The 22,500-nt window shown below is 37.5% G+C and overlaps 1 protein-coding gene across 3 annotated transcripts in view; it reads left to right on the forward strand.

Annotated features, from left to right (window-relative positions):
• Nucleotides 1-22,500, forward strand: part of LOC137985578 (myosin-IIIb-like) — a 78,592-nt gene that overhangs the window by 31,277 nt on the left and 24,815 nt on the right. For 2 of the 3 annotated variants that reach the window (XM_068833200.1, XM_068833201.1), the window contains 24 exons: nt 803-868; nt 1,383-1,473; nt 3,420-3,520; nt 4,061-4,151; nt 4,581-4,697; nt 5,392-5,496; nt 6,034-6,117; nt 6,232-6,382; nt 7,068-7,119; nt 7,496-7,594; nt 9,278-9,389; nt 10,477-10,606; nt 11,939-12,010; nt 12,125-12,189; nt 13,957-14,036; nt 14,235-14,376; nt 14,632-14,712; nt 15,609-15,681; nt 18,107-18,201; nt 18,440-18,521; nt 18,926-18,973; nt 20,532-20,590; nt 21,976-22,071; nt 22,312-22,367. In XM_068833200.1, coding sequence (XP_068689301.1) covers nt 803-868; nt 1,383-1,473; nt 3,420-3,520; nt 4,061-4,151; nt 4,581-4,697; nt 5,392-5,496; nt 6,034-6,117; nt 6,232-6,382; nt 7,068-7,119; nt 7,496-7,594; nt 9,278-9,389; nt 10,477-10,606; nt 11,939-12,010; nt 12,125-12,189; nt 13,957-14,036; nt 14,235-14,376; nt 14,632-14,712; nt 15,609-15,681; nt 18,107-18,201; nt 18,440-18,521; nt 18,926-18,973; nt 20,532-20,590; nt 21,976-22,071; nt 22,312-22,367 — 2,148 coding nt within the window. Of the gene's footprint in view, nt 1-802; nt 869-1,382; nt 1,474-3,419; nt 3,527-4,060; nt 4,152-4,580; nt 4,698-5,391; nt 5,497-6,033; nt 6,118-6,231; nt 6,383-7,067; nt 7,120-7,495; nt 7,595-9,277; nt 9,390-10,476; nt 10,607-11,938; nt 12,011-12,124; nt 12,190-13,956; nt 14,037-14,234; nt 14,377-14,631; nt 14,713-15,608; nt 15,682-18,106; nt 18,202-18,439; nt 18,522-18,925; nt 18,974-20,531; nt 20,591-21,975; nt 22,072-22,311; nt 22,368-22,500 lie in introns of all 3 variants that reach the window. The other variant, XM_068833199.1, reaches the window with a different exon arrangement.

Genomic DNA, 22,500 nt, shown 5'->3' on the forward strand with positions numbered 1-22,500 from the left:
CAGAGCACTGAGGGAGCTAATAATTTATATATCTTTTTTTATCTTCAAACAAACATGACCCACGACCCACCCATCCACGCGATTTAGCCTCACCCACGTTCATTGTAAAATTTAACTGAATTTTTGAAAATAAACTTTAACTTGAACTTGGTATAGTGTGTTAAGTTCCTTAACCCAACCATCCCTGAAGCAACCTCCATTGACGAATAAACTCGTCTGGCATTAGACAGAGTAAAATCTATAAGTACATGTATCTCTCTTTAATGAGTAAGGGTTACAAACATGTGAAAAGATTGCTCAAGTTTAGATTCATCTAGCACATTGAGTTTCCTTTAATGAGTGCGCATAAGTAAGCATGACTGTTCACCTGAGTGTGTCTCAGGTGGTTGAGCATCAGGCTGTCATGCGGGAGGTCGTGGTATATTAAAATAACCGAGGAGGAAGGGCTGCCTTTGTAATTTCATCTGCAACTGGTTAGACTTTCAAGTCTTCTCAGATAAGGACTACAAACCGTAGGCTCCGTCTCACAAATATCTTCTACGTTCATAAGTTCCCTGTGGGACGTTAAAGAACTCACACACTGTTCAAGAAGAGTAGGGGATTAAGTCCTTGGTGTTGTAGCTGTCCTGTTCTCTCCAGCTAAAGTGGCCGGCTTGGCAGTGATGTCTTAAGAAGTCTAAAAAAGGCTTACAATGGTGTATGAGGCCACCTAAGCAGAAACAGCCATAAGTGAAAAGGGACTTTGCGGAGTGCTGGAATGTGTAGATGTAGGTAATAGTTACGTGTTATATTATATTTTCAGGAGTAAGCCACCATCCATGAAGAATCCAGAAAGGTGGTCTCATGAATACAGAGATTTCATTGCCAAGTAAGTCATTAAAGATGTTTGTCAAACAATTATATAGCAATGACACAATGCTGTGTAACATCAGTGTTGTGTGAAGTGGGAGAGCATCCAAAGTTAACTTAAAAAGAATTAATTCTAATTATTTCCAAGGGTGGTTTTTCACGTTAGGTGATCCGTCCCACATGTTTTTGAACCAAAATAAAAGTTCTCTCATTAGCTCCATTTTTTTGTCATCCAACATTAATTAGTGCATCATGCTTTTGTTATGTATGTCTCCAGGGATTGGTTGTAGCCACCAAAACCTGGAAGTTCATAACAGTGCAATCCCTCATGGGCTACTTTGAAGTCCCATTGCTTCTAAGAATGAAAACTGTTGCATAACAGCCGAAAGCAGAATGCCATGTACATGTACATTGCCAACCCTCATAATTTATGTTACTTGGTCCTGTGGCATCTAAGAATGGAAACTATTTCCCAACAAAATTCTTGAAGTTGTCATCAATCATTCTAACTTTGTCTTTATGTATATTTCTAGATGCCTTGTGAAAGATTTTGAGATAAGACCCCATGCAAGTGAAATGTCAAAGCACATATTTGTTCGTTGGGTGGAGGAAAAGAAAGAAACTGTAGGTTAAACATAAATTGTGTTTTTGTCACTATAAATCACAAACAGTTCAGCTATTTGATGTATGCTAAGCATATTGTAGAAAATGGCCTTGCAGTGTGAAGATTAGGTCATCTTTTGATTTTTTAATTTTTGTCTTGTTTATTTTATAATCTTCATTTTCAATAATTTGAAGTAAAATTAATAATACAGTACAATGTCCTTGCTGTAGTGAGTCTTTTTTTGCTAAGCTCTGTATTTATTTCCACAGCAGATGGCATATTTACGCATCTTGTAGACAATTTTTTTTTGTGGTAGTGCAAGGGCACTACACGCTATATCACTGGGTTGCAAGAGGCCAATAGGCCCGCAGTGCGTGCATAAATCATGAAAATAAACAGGTCTGTTAAAAGTGTGCTTGAATTTCAACAAAATGAGCCCCGAAATTGGCAAGAATTTTATGACTCTGATGAATGATATAGCAGCTGCTATGCAATGGAATTGCCTGGTGATAAATGAACTTGCCTAGGAGAGCAAATTTTTGACTTTGCAAAAACAGTGGTCAACCTTAAGAGTTGGGCGATTGTGATCTTTCTGTCGAATTCGCACATTTCTTGTCAATCTTTATAACATTTGAAAGAAAAAAAAACAAGTTTACAAAAACAAAAACCATGGCCAGTGTCCTGTCACCATTTTGACACAGATGTTTCCTTTGATTCGCAAATATAATGCAAGGTAACTTGATCACGGTGCCTGCTGAATTCGACGTCACTTTCGATTTTGCAATTTACTTGTGTAGCCAAAAGTACAATTGGAAAATTGAATGTAACAAAAATCTCCTAAAATGTTTTTTGTTGATGGTAACTTTTATATTCTCGGTTGTTGTTTTCATGTTGCAAATTTTGTTGCTGATGGCAAAATATTTTATTCTCGATCTACACTCAAGTTCAAGTTTTCACTTTTTGAAAACTTCCTTCTGCTTTTACACGTACTATAAACTATGTATAAATATTTATTTACTTTTGCATCAATATTTGTTTTGCACAAAGCAGGCTAACGATTGCAAAAACGTAACCCTTCCTGTACTTTAACAAAAATCTGTACCTTAAATGCTTAGTTTGCATTTTTGAGCATTAAAATAGAATTTTCCGTGCTATGTTTTAATCACTCCATGAGGGAAATAAAACCAGCACACTTCAAATGTACATTCATTTCCTTTATATCTTTTCTTGTGTTGGTTCGTTTCTAGTGAAAGGATAATGTACTCACTGACAGCTAGGTTACTAGATTTCTTGGGATTTTTAGCATTAAGAATTAACTCTTCGGTAGATAATTTTAATTTCACTGCCGGAGAAACACAACTCTTATAGCAAGCATTTTAAGTCTTTAAAACCTAACAAGAAATCCTTTGGCTAGTCTCTATGTAGGAATCCACTGTTTCAATGTTGTTTACTTCAGACAATTTAGCTGTAATAGTGCTGATTACTTGGCTTCATCCACATGTAAATTGTTGTTTATTAATATCCATGACACTACATTAGCTGAAGGTGTTTTTAAATTCACTAGAAACACTACTTATTCATGTAGGTTTCATTGTCTAGCTACAATAGCTCTTTATACAGTAATGCCAAATTTTGGTTAATATTTAATGAAAAGACATTGAGTTTTTGTGGGATAAAGCAATGAACATGATTTTTAATTTGTCAGAAAATGAAGATGTATTTGTAATCCTGAGGGCACTTTTCTTTTGAAAATGTGCTTTTGAATTACTTTTTTTTGTTTTGAGAAGTGAGCAACTTAACTTGAAAACATAATATTAGCCGTTGTTGTGGTTGTTGTTGAAAATTTGAAATTCTTCTTCACCATGTTGGGTATAGCTAAGTTCAAACACACTCAGTGGTGGACACCAAAAGTACACACTCAGCTTCTATTTTATTTTCTGAATTAATAACCCTGAAAATGTTGCAGCTTCGTCAAAAATTGATGAATTTGATGGACAAACAGTACCAAGGACGTGATGGAATAACAGACGAAATAGATCTTGAAGAGGAAGTGAGGAAAGCGACAAGGTTTCTGTAAGATTTTTATGCAAAGTTTATTTCAAGTTTAAAGTCATTAATTTATAATGTGATGTGACTATTAGATATAGACCTTCAGAAATTAGCCTGGTTTACAAATTCAGACAGATCACGATGTAATTAGACATACATTTTACTAATAGTCTGATTTAATATAGAAAATTATTTTTCATAATGTTTTTAGAGAACTATTTTGGAACAAAACTATAGCTATTTATTTGATAATGAAACATAATTACTTTGTTACTTGTGGTGCAATAGGTCTTCATGACCTTGACAATCAGGGTACTGGCACACTTCGTATGATTTATCTAAATATGTCATAAATAATAATTATTATGACAAGACTACTCATGTAGCATGAAACTGTGCAAATTAATTGTGACTGAAAATCTCCTTATTTTGAGTCTTAAATATCTAATTACGTGGATCAAAATCATAGGTTCTGAACATTAAATTTTGGATTAAAATAATGTTAATTATTACTTGTTTATAACATTTTCTTTGTTGTTCCTTCTTCATTGTATAAAGTACTTCAACTGCGCAGAAGAAATCACCAGTCATGTACAACAGTCAGATGCTCAAAGTGGATAATTTGGCAGAGCTTGGAAGTCTGACTGAGGTATGTGAAACACAAAGACCATATTCTATTGAGACCAACAAGTTTTATTGGATTTTTTTCAAGCTCATACACAGGAAACTACATGTAAAATAATAAAATAAGTACATCCTAAGTGTCAGCAACTGGAGCAGAAAACAGGATGATTCCACAATAATCCTGCCCCCAATGAATCAAAGATATTTAAAATAATGACAAAATAGAAATATTGTAATCGTAAAGAATAGTAATCATAAAGTTATAATAATAAATTATAATTACAAATTATGAAGAATGTTTGCTTGTGGCTCATGCTTGCAAGAACGAGGACCACTGTACATACATGTATGTGGCCTTCCTGTTGTAAACTGTGTTAAAGTGCATTACATGTAACTTTGCATGAAATTTGTTACGTGTTTATGTTTTAAGAATAATATTTGTTTTTGTTGGTAGGACATTATTTTGAGTCATCTTCTTGGGAGGTACCTTAACAACCAAATCTACACTTATATTGGAGATATCCTAATCGCCATCAATCCACTGAAGACTTTAGACTTGTATGGTCCTGAGGTAAGGAGGGCTTTAATAGTCAGGCTTAGACTGTCAGTGGACTCAGGGAACGAATCCAGCGAGAAGCAACATAATCAGAATTTTAAAAACTTCTATGCACAATCCTGGTGCTTTTGGCTTTGCTTGCTGGCAATTCTTGTAGAACAAGATTTTGTGAGGTAGTTGTAGTTCATTTTGGCATTACCGAGATATTAAAGGGTCAACATGTGAATTTGATGCAATATCCATTGACTGGAATTTCCATCTGATTTCTGATAAGAATTCTCATCTTCATGGTGTTTTGCCCTTCTAGCTTGGTTGAAATCAAGAATGTTGTATGGAATTGACATTCTCAAGTTTTCAACGTTCGGTAAACTGAAGGTTAGGGCTGAAACAACCCAAACCTTTACTAAAATGCTAATTAACATTAGGCCTAAAAAGTAATGTTTACAGTAAGCCTAAGGTTAGCATTTTTGTTAAGGTTTGGATTGTTTGAGTTATGTTAAAACAATGACTGGCGACCCTAACCGGCAAGCTGCATTTTACACCCTCTGTTCTTATTTTGTTCTTTTTTGTGTTTGGTTTGTTAATATTTTTCTTTGTTTTTGTGTTCATCCATTCCTTTCTAATCTTTTCGTCTTATCAATATTCCTCTTTTCAACCATTCCTTTTACACTGTAGCCTTTCTTTATTGTTTTCTTTTATTCCCTTTCAGCAAGCAAATCGGTACAGAAACTCACAGAAAAGTGCTTTACCGCCCCACATTTATATGGTAGCTGACATGACTCATCAAGCAATGGTTCATAACAAGAATCCACAGGTGAGGATTTTTTTATACACAAAGGCGGTAAAAATTGTTGTAAAATGAAAAACTTGACTCATTTAAGTTTCCAAAATAAAATAATGCTAAGGAGAGTGAAGATTAAAAATTGTAAAAACGTTCACTGGCTATACAGTATATAGTTGAAACTTTCGAGCTTGGAAGCTCGAAATTTTTAACTATAATTTTAATATAGCCAGTGAATGTTTTTAAAATTTTCAATGTTTTACCCTGGCTACGGTTCCTCTATTTTTAAGAGTGAAGATTGTTTGTGTTTTTGCTCCAAATAATAGTTGACCACATTTTACTTTGAAACGACCACTTTGTTGTAGTGTAACAATTGACTGTGATTTTGGTTTGTACACAATATCGTTATCCACTTTAATTGTCAGACTTTTTCAGGTGTTTTTTACTAGCTCAAAATGTGTCCAGAGTTTGCATGGCATTGTGGAGTTATACACCCACTGTATTTTTATTTCAAAATATCACCCAAGAAAAGTCACTGAGAGTTTTTCAATTCTTTGCCCAAATCTTTAGTGCTGCTTGATTAGTGGAGAAAGTGGAGCTGGGAAAACAGTATCAGCAGATTACTTAGTGCGTCATTTGGCTGAACTTGGGAAGGTGAGTTCATGTACTTGAAAACTTACGATGTACAAACCTTTGAGGAAAACTACACTAGTGTTGTATCAGAACCAAATGCTTGTCTGGATTATGGTGTTTTTTTCCTTCACTCAGGCTGGAAACAGAACTTTAGAGGAGAAGATTCTCCTGGTCAATCCCCTCATGGAGGCACTTGGAAATGCCCAGACAGCAATTAATGACAATTCAAGCAGATTTGGAAAATATTTAGAACTTCATTTCACTTCAAATGGTGCCCTCACAGGAGGTAGGGATAAAGTGTGGACTGCCAGGCCTCCAGTTGGTTGCTAGAGTTGTTTCATCTGTTGTGTTATAGGCTAATCTGTGAGTTACCAGTCCGTTTTTAGACTGTGACAGGGTTCTCCTTATCAGGCGGTAACCGGTAAAATTTACCGCTTGTAAGAGCACTTATCAAGGCTGCTGCCTAAGAAAATTTTAAAGGGGCCCTCAGAGCTAAACGCTGAGAACTTAGGAGCCCAACATATGAAGTGAAAGGTGTTGCTGTGAAAAATTAAGGCGCCCAGAGCTATTCTTTGGGAGCCCCAGGCTACCGGGCTCCTGTTAGGCAATAGCCTTGCTTATTACTGCCTGCAAACGCTCAGAAGTCACTTATCCTTTGCAGAACGTCCAACATTAACCAATTGTTTTACCGGCTTGAAAAGGTCCCTTACCAGTTGTGCTGAAAACTAGGGAGAACCCTGCTGTGGTACTCATTAATCTTGTTGCTCATGAAGTTGTGGTCACTTTTAATAGTAAATTTGAATTGGGGAAAGTCATTGTAAAAGTCAGTATAATATTGACCTGCCAGCCGGTTAATCAGTTTCAAAGTCAACTTCAGCCATCCAGCCAGGTAGTCGTCAATCAGTTAGTCAGTCAGTCGGTCGGTACATGTACAGTATAGCTAAATTCACTTTTTTGCTTTCTTTGTAAAGGAATACTATCAGAGTACTTACTGGAAAAATCAAGAGTTGTTTCTCAGTCTCAGTAAGTTTGCTTACATTAGAAAGTTCCCTCGTGAAACTTCACTCTGCCATTAAACGATGCAAGTCTACATTGTTACTTTTCGGAAAAGAGGAAGGAAAAAGAACAACTGAAGGCTTATCATTGTAAAAGATGTGGTTAATGACTTGCCTTGATTATGAAAAGACAAAGCATGCAGGTCCACTGGTTCGCCAATCTATTGTAGCTCCAGGCAGGCCAGTCCTTTTGAACACCATGTTTTGCAGTCAAACCTTGATTTGATTATCTGTACTCTCGAGTCCCAAAAAGTTTGCATAGTCAAAGTTGTTCTTTCAATTATTAATTTCAGATTTAGTCTGGTGTTACTTCTCACAGATTTGTTATTTTCTTGTGTCATCAGAGGAGAAAGAAATTTTCACATATTTTATTACATGATTGCTGGTTTGGCTTACAACAAGAAACTAGAAAAATACTCATTCAAGTTATATTCAGCTCATAAGTAAGTAATGGACATTCAAAACATTGTGCAGATGTCAAAATAATTATTTCTTAGAAGTTTGGACAAGATTTTTATTAGTAGGGAAACATACAATCATGTGTATGTACTGACTGAGGCATACAGGATACGAGGAAGGGCCTAGTCTTTGAGGGGAGGCACACTGGCCTCATGGTTAGAGTACTCAACTCTAGATCGAGTGGTCCTGGTTCGGGCCCTGGCCGGGGACATTGTGTTGTGTTCTTGGGCAAGACACTTTACACTCACGGTGCCTCTCTCCACCCAGGTGTATAAATTTATTGCTGTAACCCTACGATGGACTGGCATCCCATCCAAGGGGGAGTAGAATACTCCTAGTTGCATCATGCTACAGAAACAGGGATAAGCTCCGGCCTAATGAGCCACTTGGCTTGAAAGTAGGCTTTACCTTACCTAATCTTTGAGGCCAATATTGCTTCCCTTAATCCCCTCCCTCTCAGAAAATAATTATTATAAAGTCTTAGACTCACATTGGTTTTATTTAATTTGTGCATGATTTGATTTGCATTAAGTTGTTGATTTGATTTGATCCATGATTTGAGCCAATTTGTTGATTTTGGTGTCTCCAAGCTGCTCCAGTGCCAGAAGACTATAGACACTTAAATAATTTAAAAGTTCCTTTCCTTTTGCCAAACAGTCATCTGAAGTGACTAAATTAAACACATCTCAATAAAAGGAAAGGAAATAAGTGCCTAGTCTTCTAGTGCTGGAGCAATAATTGGGGACAGTGGAAACCGAAGTCAACAAATCAACACAAATCAAATCAAATGTTGGTTTTTGAGGAGAGGGGAGAACTTGAGTACTCAGAGGAAAACCTCTCAGTGCAGAGTAGAGAACCAACAAACTCAACCCACATATGACGTCGAGTCTGGGAATCGAACCCGGGCCACATTGGTGGAGGCAAGTGCTCTCACCCCTGTGCCATCCCTACACTCTGAATTTAAGTCAATGTCTGACTTGAATTCCTGGTTGGAATTTTCAGCCATGGTGGAGTGAACCTGAGTCATATACAGTAGCTCTACCTGCTATCTGGCCAGTATTGAGACTCCTGATTTCTTCCATTAATGTTGGTGCACACATTACACACCAAGTAAACTTTGTAAGAGTCAAACCTTCTAAATAATAAAAAATTCGCATGCCCATACCATGATAATTTTAATATTGTCTTTGAGTCAGGCATTTTGATATTTGCAATTAGTAAAGAAAACCATAACTATAGAGATTAAATTATTATTGGAAAATAAGCTGGGTAACTGTCAGGGTCTTGTTGTCTTATCTGCCCCAAGTTATGATCACATGCAGAAGAAATTGCTTCGGGAGGTTCAGAAGTGAGGGAAGCAGTTAGTTATGTTTGGACTTCAAGTAGTTGATTTCAGACAGTTACCTTCAGGTAGCTTACCATAACATTACTTGAATGTTTGGTTCCACTGTTTAATCACTCACTGTCCCTATTAGTACAAATGTACATAGCTGACAGTGACTTGTGAGATGTTTTTAAGTTTTATGCATCAGACATGAAGCGGCCTACATTGACAAGTAAAAATTAAATTAATGGTCTGTTGTTAGACAGAGTAAATTCTACATGTATTATAAGTATCACTCTTAAGAGAGAAAGGGTGTTAATTATACTTCCTTTCCTTTTTTTAGCTACCTACAAACAGGGGGAAGAAACTTGCAAGAGTTGGTTTGCACATTGGGCAACAGACGCAAGTTTGAAGAAGTGCAAAGATGTTTGGATATTATTGGTTTCAGTCACGAGGTCAGAGACTTAACATAGAGCGGTTTTCAAATGAGTGTCGGAAAACCAAAACCAAAGTAATTACTTTGGCCAATCAAAAAGGACGGAGACAATCCAGTAAATCAATCAAAACTCGAAGTAATTACACATAGCGCGGAAAATGTGCACGCGCGAGCTACGATTGATTTTGGTTTCACTTCTGATTGGTTGAAAAAGTGGCGTGAGAACTTTGAACCAATCACTGAGTGAAGTAATGCAAAACCAAAGTAATTATCTAATTACTTTCAACACTCAATTGAAAACCACTCTAATAACCTAATTACTACTACTGTCAGGAACATGTGTTTATTTTCGATTTTGCATCACAACTGTTTTGCATTGCAAAATTTCTTTAAAAACATGAATGCAAAGCAGTGTGTAATGTAACTATGATTAAAGTAGACCCATATATCTTACAGCCTTGTCGTACTGGGCCAAATGACCACCAGTTTTGAAAACTGTACATGTACAGTATGGTTTTCAAGCAGTTTACTCCAGGATAGAGTATATAAATCATAGCCTTTCGGTCTAGAATAGGGTATCATTTTTCGTGAAACTGACCAGTCGGTTGAAGATTTTATCAACGCTAAGGAAACCAGAAATTCCCACTCAAGAATATAAAAAAATGAAATCGGCATAGTTTAACTTTACATAACTCAGCCTCAACAGTGTCAAAAAATGCTTATCATGAAACACCTCTGGATATTATTAACTGTCAAGAATCGGAATTTAGATGGAAATCGGTGGGAGCTTACTCTAGTATAGGGTAGCAAAATTCAGCTGAACTAGCTCTGGTATAGGCTAAGGGTTCCAGGGTCCCAGCGGCACATCCCAAACCAGAAATTCCCCCCCCCCGCCCCCCTCCCTCACCCCCCTGGGATTGTGCAAAAATTATAGAGAACAAAAACTGGGTTGAAAATGGGAAAAGAATGTTGCTTTTGTTTGGTATAATTATTCTAAAAATATTTTCAAGAGTCAAAGTGCGCCTGAGTCAGAAAACAACCAAATGTCATTTCATGGACTGTACAGCACCACTTTACGAACTTGATCAATCTGTTTTAACTGACAGGAGGTGTCACAGCTGTTCTCAATCCTTGCTGCTGTGATTCACCTTGGTGACATTTATTTCACTGAAGATGAATCAGTATCACATTTGAGTGACAAGAGCATGGTTAGCAATCCACAGCTGCTTCTAATAGGTTTGTTTCTGATACTGTAATTGTTGGGGTAGGGTAATAGGTGACAGGTACAAAACACAGGTCACAGGTCATTGTTTTACCAATACAGAAAGTATCCTATTAGTAAACATTCATAAAAGCTAACCTTAGGCCTAAAAATTTTGTTTTAGGCCTAATTAGGCCCAAGGTTAGCATTTATGAATGTTTAGGATACTTTATGTATTGGTCAAACAATGACCTGCGACCTGTGACCCTTTTTTTGTACCTGCCGGGTAATAGGCCTAGGTTAGGGTCCCACCATTGTATCCTGGGTTCAATTCCTGGACTTGGCATCATAAGTTGATTGAGTTTGTTGGTAGACTCTTCACTGAGCTCCAAGATGGTTTTCTTTGGGTATTTGGGTTTCCCCCTGTCTTCAAAACCAACATTTTCATTTGAATTACAGTCAAGCTACCTTAGTTTTTCGGTTATAGGGGGGAAAATTTTTTTTCTCAAAGAAATCGATTGTTGGCCCTAGATGTGATCTAAACTCAAGGTGTGTCGTATGCCCCAGTCTTCTCCTTACTTTGAATCCAAAATAGTGGCCTTGCACCAGTGTTTGTGATGATGACTTTCAATAATTTATTCTTAGCATTGTACAACAAAAACACCTGCAAGAAAGTACTAATAACAGCAGGATTTAAAGGGTTTTCTCTAAATTCTAGTTGAATTCCTTCTGCCATTGTTCTTGACTTACACTACAATCTTCAGTTGAGACCTCATGAATGGCAAATTCCTGTATTGGAGATGCGTCTTATAGCTGAGTATTTTGAGGAGATTTTTAGTTTGTGTAGGCTTATAACGGAGTGCCAAAAACTAGGTATGTCACTTGTGACCAGTATCGACAAGACTGCATGTAATGAACATTCAAATTCCTCTTTGGAGGTTACGAGATTTGAATGGAATCTTGAAGATTTTTCTGAAAGTTGCTGTGAAAAATGCACAATACTGAACAATATTATTCACCAAACTCTTGAAATAGCTTTCACTTTTCAAACACCTTTTATTTTATAAATTTTATACCACGAAAGTTCATAGCTAATTATTTTTGATGTATCAATTTAGGAAATATTCCATGGGAATTCAGAATCTCGATAGCAAAGTTCAAAACTGGCACACAGATTTGATTACTTGGGTCATATTTCAAACAACTGGTCACGTTTGACATAGCTTGATTGTAATTTATTTCAATGTGCCGTTTCCCCAGTTTGTACCCCGTTTTCCTAAACAAAAGGAAAAGGGAGGATTTAAATTCTAAAACTGATGTTAATTTTATTTTGAAGAGACCGCATAATTTATAATAATATTTTTCAGTGTCATCACTGTTGGGAATTAATGCTGTGGAACTGAGAGATGCTCTTACAACAAACAGCAATGTTACAAGAGGTATAGTCTTGTTTATATTTCTGAAAGGGAGGGCCCTCAAATGTGTAAGTAGGAGAATAATCCTATTGCTTACTTGTGAAACAAAATTTTTATTTTTATTTGTCGCCATTCTAGGGGAAACTATTGTGCGAAACAACTCTGTTGATCAAGCCGTTGATTACCGTGATGGAATGGCTAAGGTGTGTGGCGTAATTTGGTTCTCAGATAGATTATTAATTTTTTCTTTTAAAGTGTAACACAAAACATAGAACAACACAGCATAAGTGACTGCAGCCATAATAAGTGAGGCTGGGTGCCTTTCAGGAGCTACCGCTGTATACAACCATCTCCTTTATAAATTATGTACCTTATATTCCCAGAGTTGACTGGCTCGCAAATCTTGTTACCGTACTTATTCAGCTATAAGGCGAGAATCCAAACTTCTTACGCAAAAAAATCAACTTGATTGACATGAATTGTAAATGCATGATACTCGGCTGTATAAGCCGAGACCCATTTTAGGTCTTGATGTTGATTACCGACCATGAAATTTTGATGAATTCGAAACAGACAGCAAGGAAGAAGACGAGCAGTAAGATCGATCACACAACAACACAAAGGGCTCCTTTGGGAGCCACCAAAATAATAATACTAAGAGGCCATAAAACAACAACAGTACTGCTCTTCATTTTACAATTAATTTAGCTCGGCTTGTAAGTGAATACAATGTACGTGTTCATTTGTTACTGTTTGAATTTGCTGAGAAAATTTTTTTATCAAAATTACTCGGCTATAAGCAGGGACCCCTTCTTCGGCTTCAATTTTGACCAAACTGAGCGTGGATTTGTGTAAAAATCGCTCAGCTTACATCTGAATAAGTATGGTAACCAATGAATGAATCCTACAGACCAGGCACTTACCAGGACCTTCAGAAATGCAAGCAAAAAGAAGCGCTCCCCAATTTTGATATCCAGGCTGAAGATTAGTGTCCGTTTAAGTCTAAGCATTTCCTACCTATTTCTAACAATAAGGCTGGGGTAAAGGTTAGCATCATTATTTCTATGTGAGGGTATTAAAATGTAGCAGTTTATCCTTACTTCAGGGGACACTTTGTGGGGTAATAATATACCTATTATTATTGGTTAACTCTTGGGAGGAGAGGGGAGCCTTGAACTAGTTTACTTGAGTTTGCACGGTTTGAACTTTGCTCGAACTGTGTGTAGCTTTCCCTTTCCTCCCTCCCATATAGTTCAGTTTCAATAAATGTAAGGACCTGTTTTTCTGGTCCTTTGCTCTACCCCCATACCTGTTGGTTTTCTTAGTTTCTCACTAGAGTTAAGACCTTAATTGTATGTATTACAAGACATGAGTGATGTTGCAGTTGGGGAAAATAGCAAGCGGAGACACTTTGTGACGCTTATTGAAATCTGTGTGCATATAATTAGGGGCATTTCTGGACGTAATTATCTGAGACCAAGGAACACAGTCAGGCACTTGTTATGTTGGCAGATACAGGAGAAAAAGGAAAGAATGAAAGATGTGATTTGATGCGCCACAAAATCCTCACTGATTCCAATACTCCAAATTTGCCATAGAATGTTTCATCTTCAGACAATGCATTAAGGATTTATAAGATTCATTTGCAAAAAAATCAGCCTGATGATTGGTACATAATTCAGCTTCTTGATGTTGACTTCTTTAACTTGCATTTTACAAGTAATTTCATCAACTACACTAGCTTGTAAAAGCCAAAGTGAATGAAGAACTGATAAGAAAGAAAGAAAGAAAGCTGCATAGCTGATCTTAAGTGCAGGATATTCTTCCTTTTTTTTATGCTGGAGTGACTAAATGGTGCAAGATTGTACGTGTTCATACTAAGGGTGTCTCTTTCATATTGCATTGATTTCATTTCATTTTACACTGTGAACCACCCTGCTGACAGAGAATCGCATGCTCTTTCTTCACAGGCACTTTATGGTAAACTATTCAGTTGGATTGTTTACCGGATTAATGCATTACTACGGACTGACCAAGGCCGTTTGACAGTGTATGTATTTTCTATTTTCACAGGCATTGCGTACCCCAATCTCTCCCTTATTAGTTACTTTTTTTTAGCTTAGTGTCTGAGTGCAGAAACTTGCTTCCAATTTGGAACAGTTTCTGCTCTTTCAATATTCAGTGTACAAGCACACTAGAATTTAAAATAGTGGTCATTAGACTGGACTATGTTTTTTTTTTTTTTCAGTGGTAGTGATTTCAGAATTGGTATCTTGGACATTTTCGGCTTTGAGAATTTCAAGAGGAATTCCTTTGAGCAGCTTTGTATTAACATTGCAAATGAACAGATTCAGTTCTACTTCAATCAACAGATCTTCTCTTGGGAACTGGTGAGTGTGTTGGCTTTTTAAGAAGGTGATGATGATGATTTCACCCATGTGTTATTAATATAAGTGTTGTTCATAATCAAGCAAATGGCCGCAGTGTGATAATTACAGTGTATCTCCAGATGATTTAATTCAACAATGGGGCACCCCTTAGGGCTTTTAAAGGATTAATTTTGTTATTGTAACAAAAGTCCAATTCGGTGTTGTTTGATATCAAAACGGAAATGCTTGGTTTTGAATGTCTCTCCTTTATCGCAGGAAGAATATCGTACTGAGGGGATTTCGGTTGAACAGATCACCTTCACAGACAACAGAGAAGTTTTGGACATGTGCTTACAGGTATAATTTAGTATTGTTCATTTGAAACTTCATAGGAGGAGTGGCTCTTTGAACTCTGACACACTTATGCTATTTCACTCAGTTGTTTCTGAAAATCAATTTGGAGCTGGAATATTGGTTATTTTGCATTGGGACAGTTAAGCAAACCCTGCATGGACTGCATCTCTGGTTTTCATAACTGTTTCGAATTCTTCCAACTCCCCCTTGTGTTTCAGCAAAAATGTAAACACGGAAAAAAGTCCTCTATTGCTTTTATAAAAATAATTTTTCTCAAAAGTAATTCAACAAATGAAGGAAAATTCTGTTTTTTCTAATTCTTGATTGATTTTCTTGAAACACGCTCATATGTCCTACCAGCCAATCAAAACGTGTAGCTGACAACACATAACCAATCAAAATTTATGTAATGTCACAGCCATGTTTACATACTCTCATCGAAACACAGCTATTGACCAGTGAGAGTGTGCATACTATCCTAGTTATTTTAGAAATATTTTTATGTATAAAATATTATGCAGAATTGACTGACACTTCACCCTGGGCAAAAGTATTTACCAGCAGGGCCATCACACATTGCACACTTCTCAATTTCTTGCTTGAGGTCCAGAAATTCATTCCATCATCCACATTATTTTAAGGTGCAGGAATAGCGGATCCTTTTATTTTATTGCTGAATCTCCAGGGTGCAAAAAAAGAAACTAGAATTAAAGTTGTTTCACCTTAACGCTTTGACTCCCAAGCCGGCCTGAACCAGCCATTCTTAGTATTTTACTCTGTGTAATGCCAGAGTATTTTACTCGATCTATCTAATGCTAGACGATTTTACTCCTCAATGGGGAACCCCAGGGAGTCAGTGGGTTAATTATGTGGCAATCATTAGTGTCTTTTTATAACAGAAACCTATCGGTCTACTAGCTTTGTTGGATGAGGAAAGTCGTTTTCCCAGAGCGACAGACTTTACCCTCATAGGTACGTATGATCTACTTTAATATTTTGAGTTTGAGCAATGACTACAGTTATGGCGGTTACAATTAGAATGGAAAAGCCACGAAAACAATAAATTGTCATAACATTGTTGCTTAAGTGAGGACAATTATTATTGTGCTGCCTATGCAAAACAATGGAAAACAATGTGATCGAGGATCAGTCGTGGCTCAGTTGGCTAGTGCGCGGCTTTCGGAGCGAGAGGTTCCCGGTTCGATCCTCGTTGACTTAAACGTCTGTTTTGACTTTCCTCTGATCCATGTAGCTTTAGCTTTAAATACCTGTAAAACAGAGCATTGACAGAGGGAGGGGGGTAAAGGGCGCACCGTCGGCTTCCATTGATACCAGCCTCATAGCTGAAGGAACTACCGACATTAAATAAAGTTACTTTACGTTTAACTTTTACCGAGCATATTCAATTTAAAGGTTTTTAAGGTTGCTTCAAGACTGTGCAAACTAACTTTGCCTTCTTTGTGCAATGTTAACCCATTCACTCCTCAGGTGTGCTAGGAGACCCCCAGTTGACAAGTAAAATCGTCTGGTGTTAGACAGAGTAAAATCTACTAAGTCTCACCCCCAGGGGTCAGTGGGTTAACAAGGCAGAAGAATCACAAAAGACTTTTGATAGTGCAAAGTGCTATTTCTAAGTGGCCTTTTGGGTGCCGTTTTAATTGCTTAAAGGGGCATTGTCATAATAGTTTTTGTGTTTTTAGTTTTAGTGCCTACTAATTCTAAGGTATTTTTGCACGGTTTACTGACTTTGCGGGAAAAGCAGATCTTAGCAAGTGTTATTGAAATCCAAAAAGAAAAGTGGGGGTAACCACGCATTTTTCGAAGATAATATAATCAACAATATTATTTTGTAAAAAGCTTAAAAATACAAAGCAATGTATGGCGTCCTATTCCAAACTGAAGCTTAAGTATCTCTGAAAAATGCATGGTTATCCCCAGTTTTCTGTTTGGATACCAAGAGCACTTGCTAAGTTCTGCTTTCTCCGCATACTTTTGAACCACGCAAAAAATATCCCTGTATTAATAAGCACCGCCGATAGGAAATCCAATTATCTCAAGATGCGCAGAACGTATGCGTAATAACAATAGTAGGCACCGTCCTTAAAACAGGGTACAATGCACACAAGCTCACTTGTAACATTTCTGACCACCAACGGAGAAGCAACTTCATAGTGGCGTCATAGCTCAGTTCAATAGTAGAGCATTGCACTGGCATTGCAGAAGTCATTGCTTCGAATCACATTGAAGCCAACTGAATTTTCCAGGTGTCTATAGGAGCAATATTTATTGCTTTTTAAAGCACTTATCTGGACAATTAAAATTGCTTAGATAAGTGGGATGATCACTTCTCCCTTTTGCCGTAATATACATGTAAGAGGTCAATGGATGGCCTTTGCTGCTAGCCAGGCTTTTAGCCAGGATTTTGAAAGTGGGAGTCCAAAGGGGGGTCTGGGGGCAAGCTCCCCTTGAAAATTTTGAAAAATTGAAGCGATTTCCGCGATTCTGACAGCTGTAAACGTCTTTCAATTTACCTATTAAACCGCTGTTTTTCTTTGATAATTTTACTAAGCTATCCTTTCCTCAACTTACCTTGTTTAGCATTGAATTATATTTGAGATAGGAACTCCAGTTGTTATGAAGAGTGATTAAAATTTGAAGTTGTCAAGCCATGATTTACGCGAAAGAACAGATATGCGTGGCTTTGCTGGTCGAACTGCATTCTGGTACTACAATCTTTAACTATTCACCTACTATTAGTATTCCTAAAGCAATATTACGATGATTGGACATGTTATTACACCAAATGGCTATTTTGTTGTAATGCCCGCCAGATTTCGCTTGAACAGAGCAGAATACAATCAAGCGATTACAATAACATTTGCAGCCGTGAGATCGTCTTACCGAGTTGGAAGGCGCATGATCTTTGACTCATATCCTCATAAATAATCACCAACGTGCGTATTTATTTATAGCAGCCGGCAGCCTGGGGACGACTTGGTAAGTCAATATCACTGAACAGTGGCTTTGCCTGTGAAATCGCTTCGCTCAACTTTGATTCAATTTATCAAAACAGAAAGGAAACTCGCTAAAAAAGTGTTAATATAGAAGAAAAATACTAAAACAACTCTTGAGAGCAAAAAGAAATGTAAGTTTTATTAATTTATAGACACTGTTTTGTTACATTAAGCACAGAAGCTCGTAAATGGCCGCCCAAAACAGGCCGTCGAAAATCTCCCATTTCTGAGAACTCGTGGCCGTCCTTTGGACGGCTGGACAGCCGCCTGGCTAAAAGCCTGCTGCTAGCAACTGATGCATGGAGAATGGCTCTTTCCTTACATGAGCTGAGTTTACAATCCACACTTTTATGCCATTATGAATGATGATTTTTGATTTGCAGAGAAATTTAACAAAAACCTTCAAGGGGGTCATTATGAACAACCAAAGGAAACTGATGTCTATCCATCCTTTGCTATCAATCACTATGCAGGAAGGGTAAGTACTGCTTTGGCTTGTAAGGTCTGTTTTATACCTACTAAATTCCTTCCAAATCCTGTATGAGCTAAGCAAAAGGGCTTTTAGAATAGTAGTATTGTAAAAAAAAACCTTGAATCAAATATTCATGTGTTAGATGTGAGAAGACAAATAATAATATTATTTCTCATCTGTATTGGAGCCAGCAAATAGAGTAGGCCCTTCATGGTTTCTTTCAAATTTGTCATTATCTTCTCAGGTAAAGTATGATGCAACAAACTTCCTTGAGAAGAACCGCGATACTCTGTCTCCCGATATCATCCATGTTCTCAGGTCGAGTGGTAAGTATTGCTGTGGTTTGTGTGATTTTTAGTGGTAACAGTGTCACAGGGGTTTCATGTTGGCAGCTGGTTTGGGAAGAGGAAACAACTGACTGTTGTCATTGTCAAAATGAATTGTAATTAATTTTTAGGTTTGAAAGAATCTGTCTTTAGTTACTCCAGTTGAGGGAAAAAAGTAGCCAACTTCTCCTGATTGAAGTATCTAACACTTTTTGGTTGCTGTCAGTAGTTACTGAAACCCTCTGGTAACCCATTAGTAAAATTAATTATACTCTTCATTTAACATAAGTTCTGGAAGTTAAGTTTCCTCTTTTTAAAGCAAACTCAAATTGAAAAAAGTCTCACTTTGCTTTGAAATTTCAAGCATAATTTGTCTCACCTGTAATTTACTTTTTTTTTGGCAGACAATCGTCTCGTCAGAACACTTATGCAGCACCCCTTGTCCTCAACAGGTTTGGGCTCTTTTTTTTATGGAAAAGGGAAATTCTGTTACTGTTGGGAGTGGACAAGTAAACTGATATGACATTTGCCAACTTTCAGCTGTACAACGTAAATATATACAGCTGCGTACATGTACTTTCCCCCATATTTGCCCAGAATGCTATTGTTTTGCTGATGCATAATTATTGAGGGTTGTCCCCATTTTTACTGAAATTGTTTGGACCCTCTGTCCCTGGGTAGATACATGTACACGTAAAACTTGAGCTCTGATAGGAAATTGCTGCTTTTCTAACCACATCCTCAATTGGCTAGAATTAGAATTTCTATTCATTTTACAAAGAGGCTTTAGAAAATTGCAGACTAGGACTGAAGATCTGTATTGAGGATTAAAAAAACAGCCTTTTTCCCAAAATTAAGTATGGTGCATCCTTGTGAGTATAGGCTGACCTACATTTTAGGTTGTAAAGAGGATCAATGGTTACCTCTATGGAGAATACTGAATGCGTGAAAATGGTTGTACTAACCAGACAAAATGTAATCTTTCCGCAAACACCCTTAAATTTGTAAGTCGGTTGCATTGTACCAATACTCAATCCCGTGGATTAAATGCAGGGTTTCATTCTTTATCACCACTAACACATCACCACAACTATTACATCACTTTTCTTTTGTGGTACTCTTAACACTTTTACTCTTTGTATTTTGGCCTTTTTCTCTTCTCTCTCATACTTAGATCTCTCTGATTGTGTCACTAATGAAGGTACTCAAAGTTCAGATCCACATTGGTGGAGGGTGAGCAAGCCCTTCCCAGAGGCCACCGGGGCCTTGCTAAACTACAAACCCAAGGAAAGCTGGATTAAAGGAGTTTTTAAAAAGAACAAGGGTAATTTTGAGGCCATATGGCCCTTGGAAAATCTCTTCACCCATTTCATTGGAGAATTCTTAGTCTTAACCAAGAATCCCGTATCTCCTTTTTTGAATCTCCTTGGGATCATTGCTAAATTCTACACTGTGGCTAGTCCTGTAAACACTGCTTGTATCTTGAAAGGCTCCTTGTTAGAGGATTCTTTAACAAAAAATTGTTAATTCAGTACTTGCGCAAATCCCATGTTACACCTTTTTTAGCCCCCTCCCCAAAATTTGCATGGGCACTGTTTCAATTTCTCGTGGGACATCTTCATGTCCCAGGAGAAATTGCAAACAATGATTATGCAAAATTTTGGGGGGTAAAAGAGTTGTATTATGGGATTGTGCAAGTGGTGAATCCAATTTAGCGATAACTACTTTTCCCTCGATGTTTTAAGAATTCTGGTCTCAAAATGTTCCTTTTCCTATTTACCCGTAACTGATCATGGCTTCTCATCTTGTCTCTCCGTCTAGTCTTTTGTCACGTCTACCCATCCTGGCCTCTTCATTCACGCTTCTGCATCCCTTTATTTATTTATTTATTTATTTATTTATTTATCTGCCTGTGAAGAACTGAAGCTACTTCTTACAAAAGATACGAACTGTTAAGGCCACAAAGATGTCATTGACTCCTGTTTAATTTTTCATTCTCGACCTTTGTAGGTGTCACAGGAATGAAGAACAGATCACAGCCACCAAAAATGCCGTTGGAGAAAGAAAAGGTTTGACAATAAAGAAAGGCAAACAAAGTACATATGAGAAACTGACTTGTCGCTAAGATTCAACACATGAAACGACACTATGGTTACTGAGGGGTGTGTGTTGAAACTGTAGGTGATACAGTGTCCGACGATGGAGTCAGTCGTACCCGAAATTTTAGTACATGACCTTGAAGCGTCTAAGGACGGTGCCTACCAATTCAAAGGTATTTTTGCCCCGGTTTATAGTTATGAAGGAAATGTAGATCTTGACAAGTGTTATAGACCGTAGTCATAAATGGCGGCCAAGAAATTATTCTTTTGTCTTTATGCTAATCATTCTCACTAGCCTCACTTTGGAGCAAAATTTTTTTTCAAATTTTGTTCGTGCTAACGAGGCTAGTGAGGATGATTAGCATAATGACGAAAGAATAATTACTTAGCCGCCATTTATGAATATGGTCTATTGAAACCCAATGAGAAAGTTGGGGGTAACCACGCATTTTTCAAAGATAATTCGTGAATAATATTTGTAAACAGCTTTAAAATACAAAGCAATAAATGGCGTTCTTTCTCAAATTGAAGCTTAAGTATCTCTCAAAAATGCATGGCTACCCCCAATTTTCTTTTTGGTTACCAAGAGCACTTACTAAGATCTACTTTCTCCGGATAGTTTTAAACCGCGCAAAAATATCCCTGTATCAGTAAGCATCACCGATAGGAAACTCGAGTATCTCGAGATGCGCAGAACATATGCGCTATAACAATAGTAGGCATCGTCCATAACTCTGGTTCAGAGCTGGGGTTTTCTGAGTTTAAAATTTTCCTTATTTGGATTTACCGTAGCTTGTGCATTTTCCCGCGCTTGCAGCTTCGATCTTGTTTTTGTCCACATTTGGGCATAAAAGCGGTGTACTAAAATCCAACATCTTTGGACCCCTCAGTACATAAGATAAGTGAAGGAATAAACCATTCAGTAGAATGAAATAGACACGATCTAAATATGTGAGTTAGACAGTTAAGTGGACTGTCTGAATTCCGGCTGTCCCGGAAGTGTAGTTGTATAGAAATGGAATTGACCATTTTACAGTTGTAGCTAAGTTACCAGGCCTAAGAATGGAAGCGAGGATGCCGGTGACCCTTTTTTGATACAAACCTTCGTGCTTTTGTAATGTTAATATGGACTAATTAGAATTACAACAACATAATTTACATCATCATCATTGGCAGCCTCGCAGCCATTCATAGGCTAGGTCGCTGAGCAAACAACTGTAAAATGGCCTATTAATGAGAGTAAATTGATAACAGCAGACGACATGTAACAATTACAGACAAAAAGAAATCTTATACTCTGAAACTGGGAATGTATTTGTTTCTAATAACCCGTTTGTATTAATTTTTGCTCACAGAAGCTGAACGGTCTATTGAGCTTGCCGGAAACCAAGCGGGCCCAACCCGTTGCCACCACTTCAAGATGGCAGCAAACGGTGTCCATGCATTTCAGGGTATGTGCTGCCATTGGCTTAGTTTGAACTAAAGGGGGGAGGGAACGGACAATTGTTGATTTTGGAGGGAGGGGAGGAACATGCATTTTGGGTTTTCAGTTTGAAAGTGTTGTAGAGTTTGGATACCGTCGATGATACCGTCAAAATTTCAAATCCGGTTGGCTGGGTGTACCTCATGACAGGTCTGAAATCTCCAAGAAGTCATTGCCACCGATTTGTGTTTGTGTTTTGTTTCATTAGTATTCATTGCGGGATCTTTTGGCCAAGCTACTCCTGGCAGAACCCCATTTTGTGCGGTAAGTTGGTTAATCTCCAAAACTAATAGCGGCGCTCTCTTTCTTTTGCGCATCGCAAGCTACACTCCTTTCTGCTTCGAACCTTTCAGAACTTTATGGCTTAATCAACGTACTTTGCCGGTATATTTTAAGG

The sequence above is a fragment of the Montipora foliosa genome, chromosome 14 (assembly GCF_036669935.1).
Source record: "Montipora foliosa isolate CH-2021 chromosome 14, ASM3666993v2, whole genome shotgun sequence".
Classification (NCBI taxonomy): Eukaryota; Metazoa; Cnidaria; class Anthozoa; order Scleractinia; family Acroporidae; genus Montipora; species Montipora foliosa.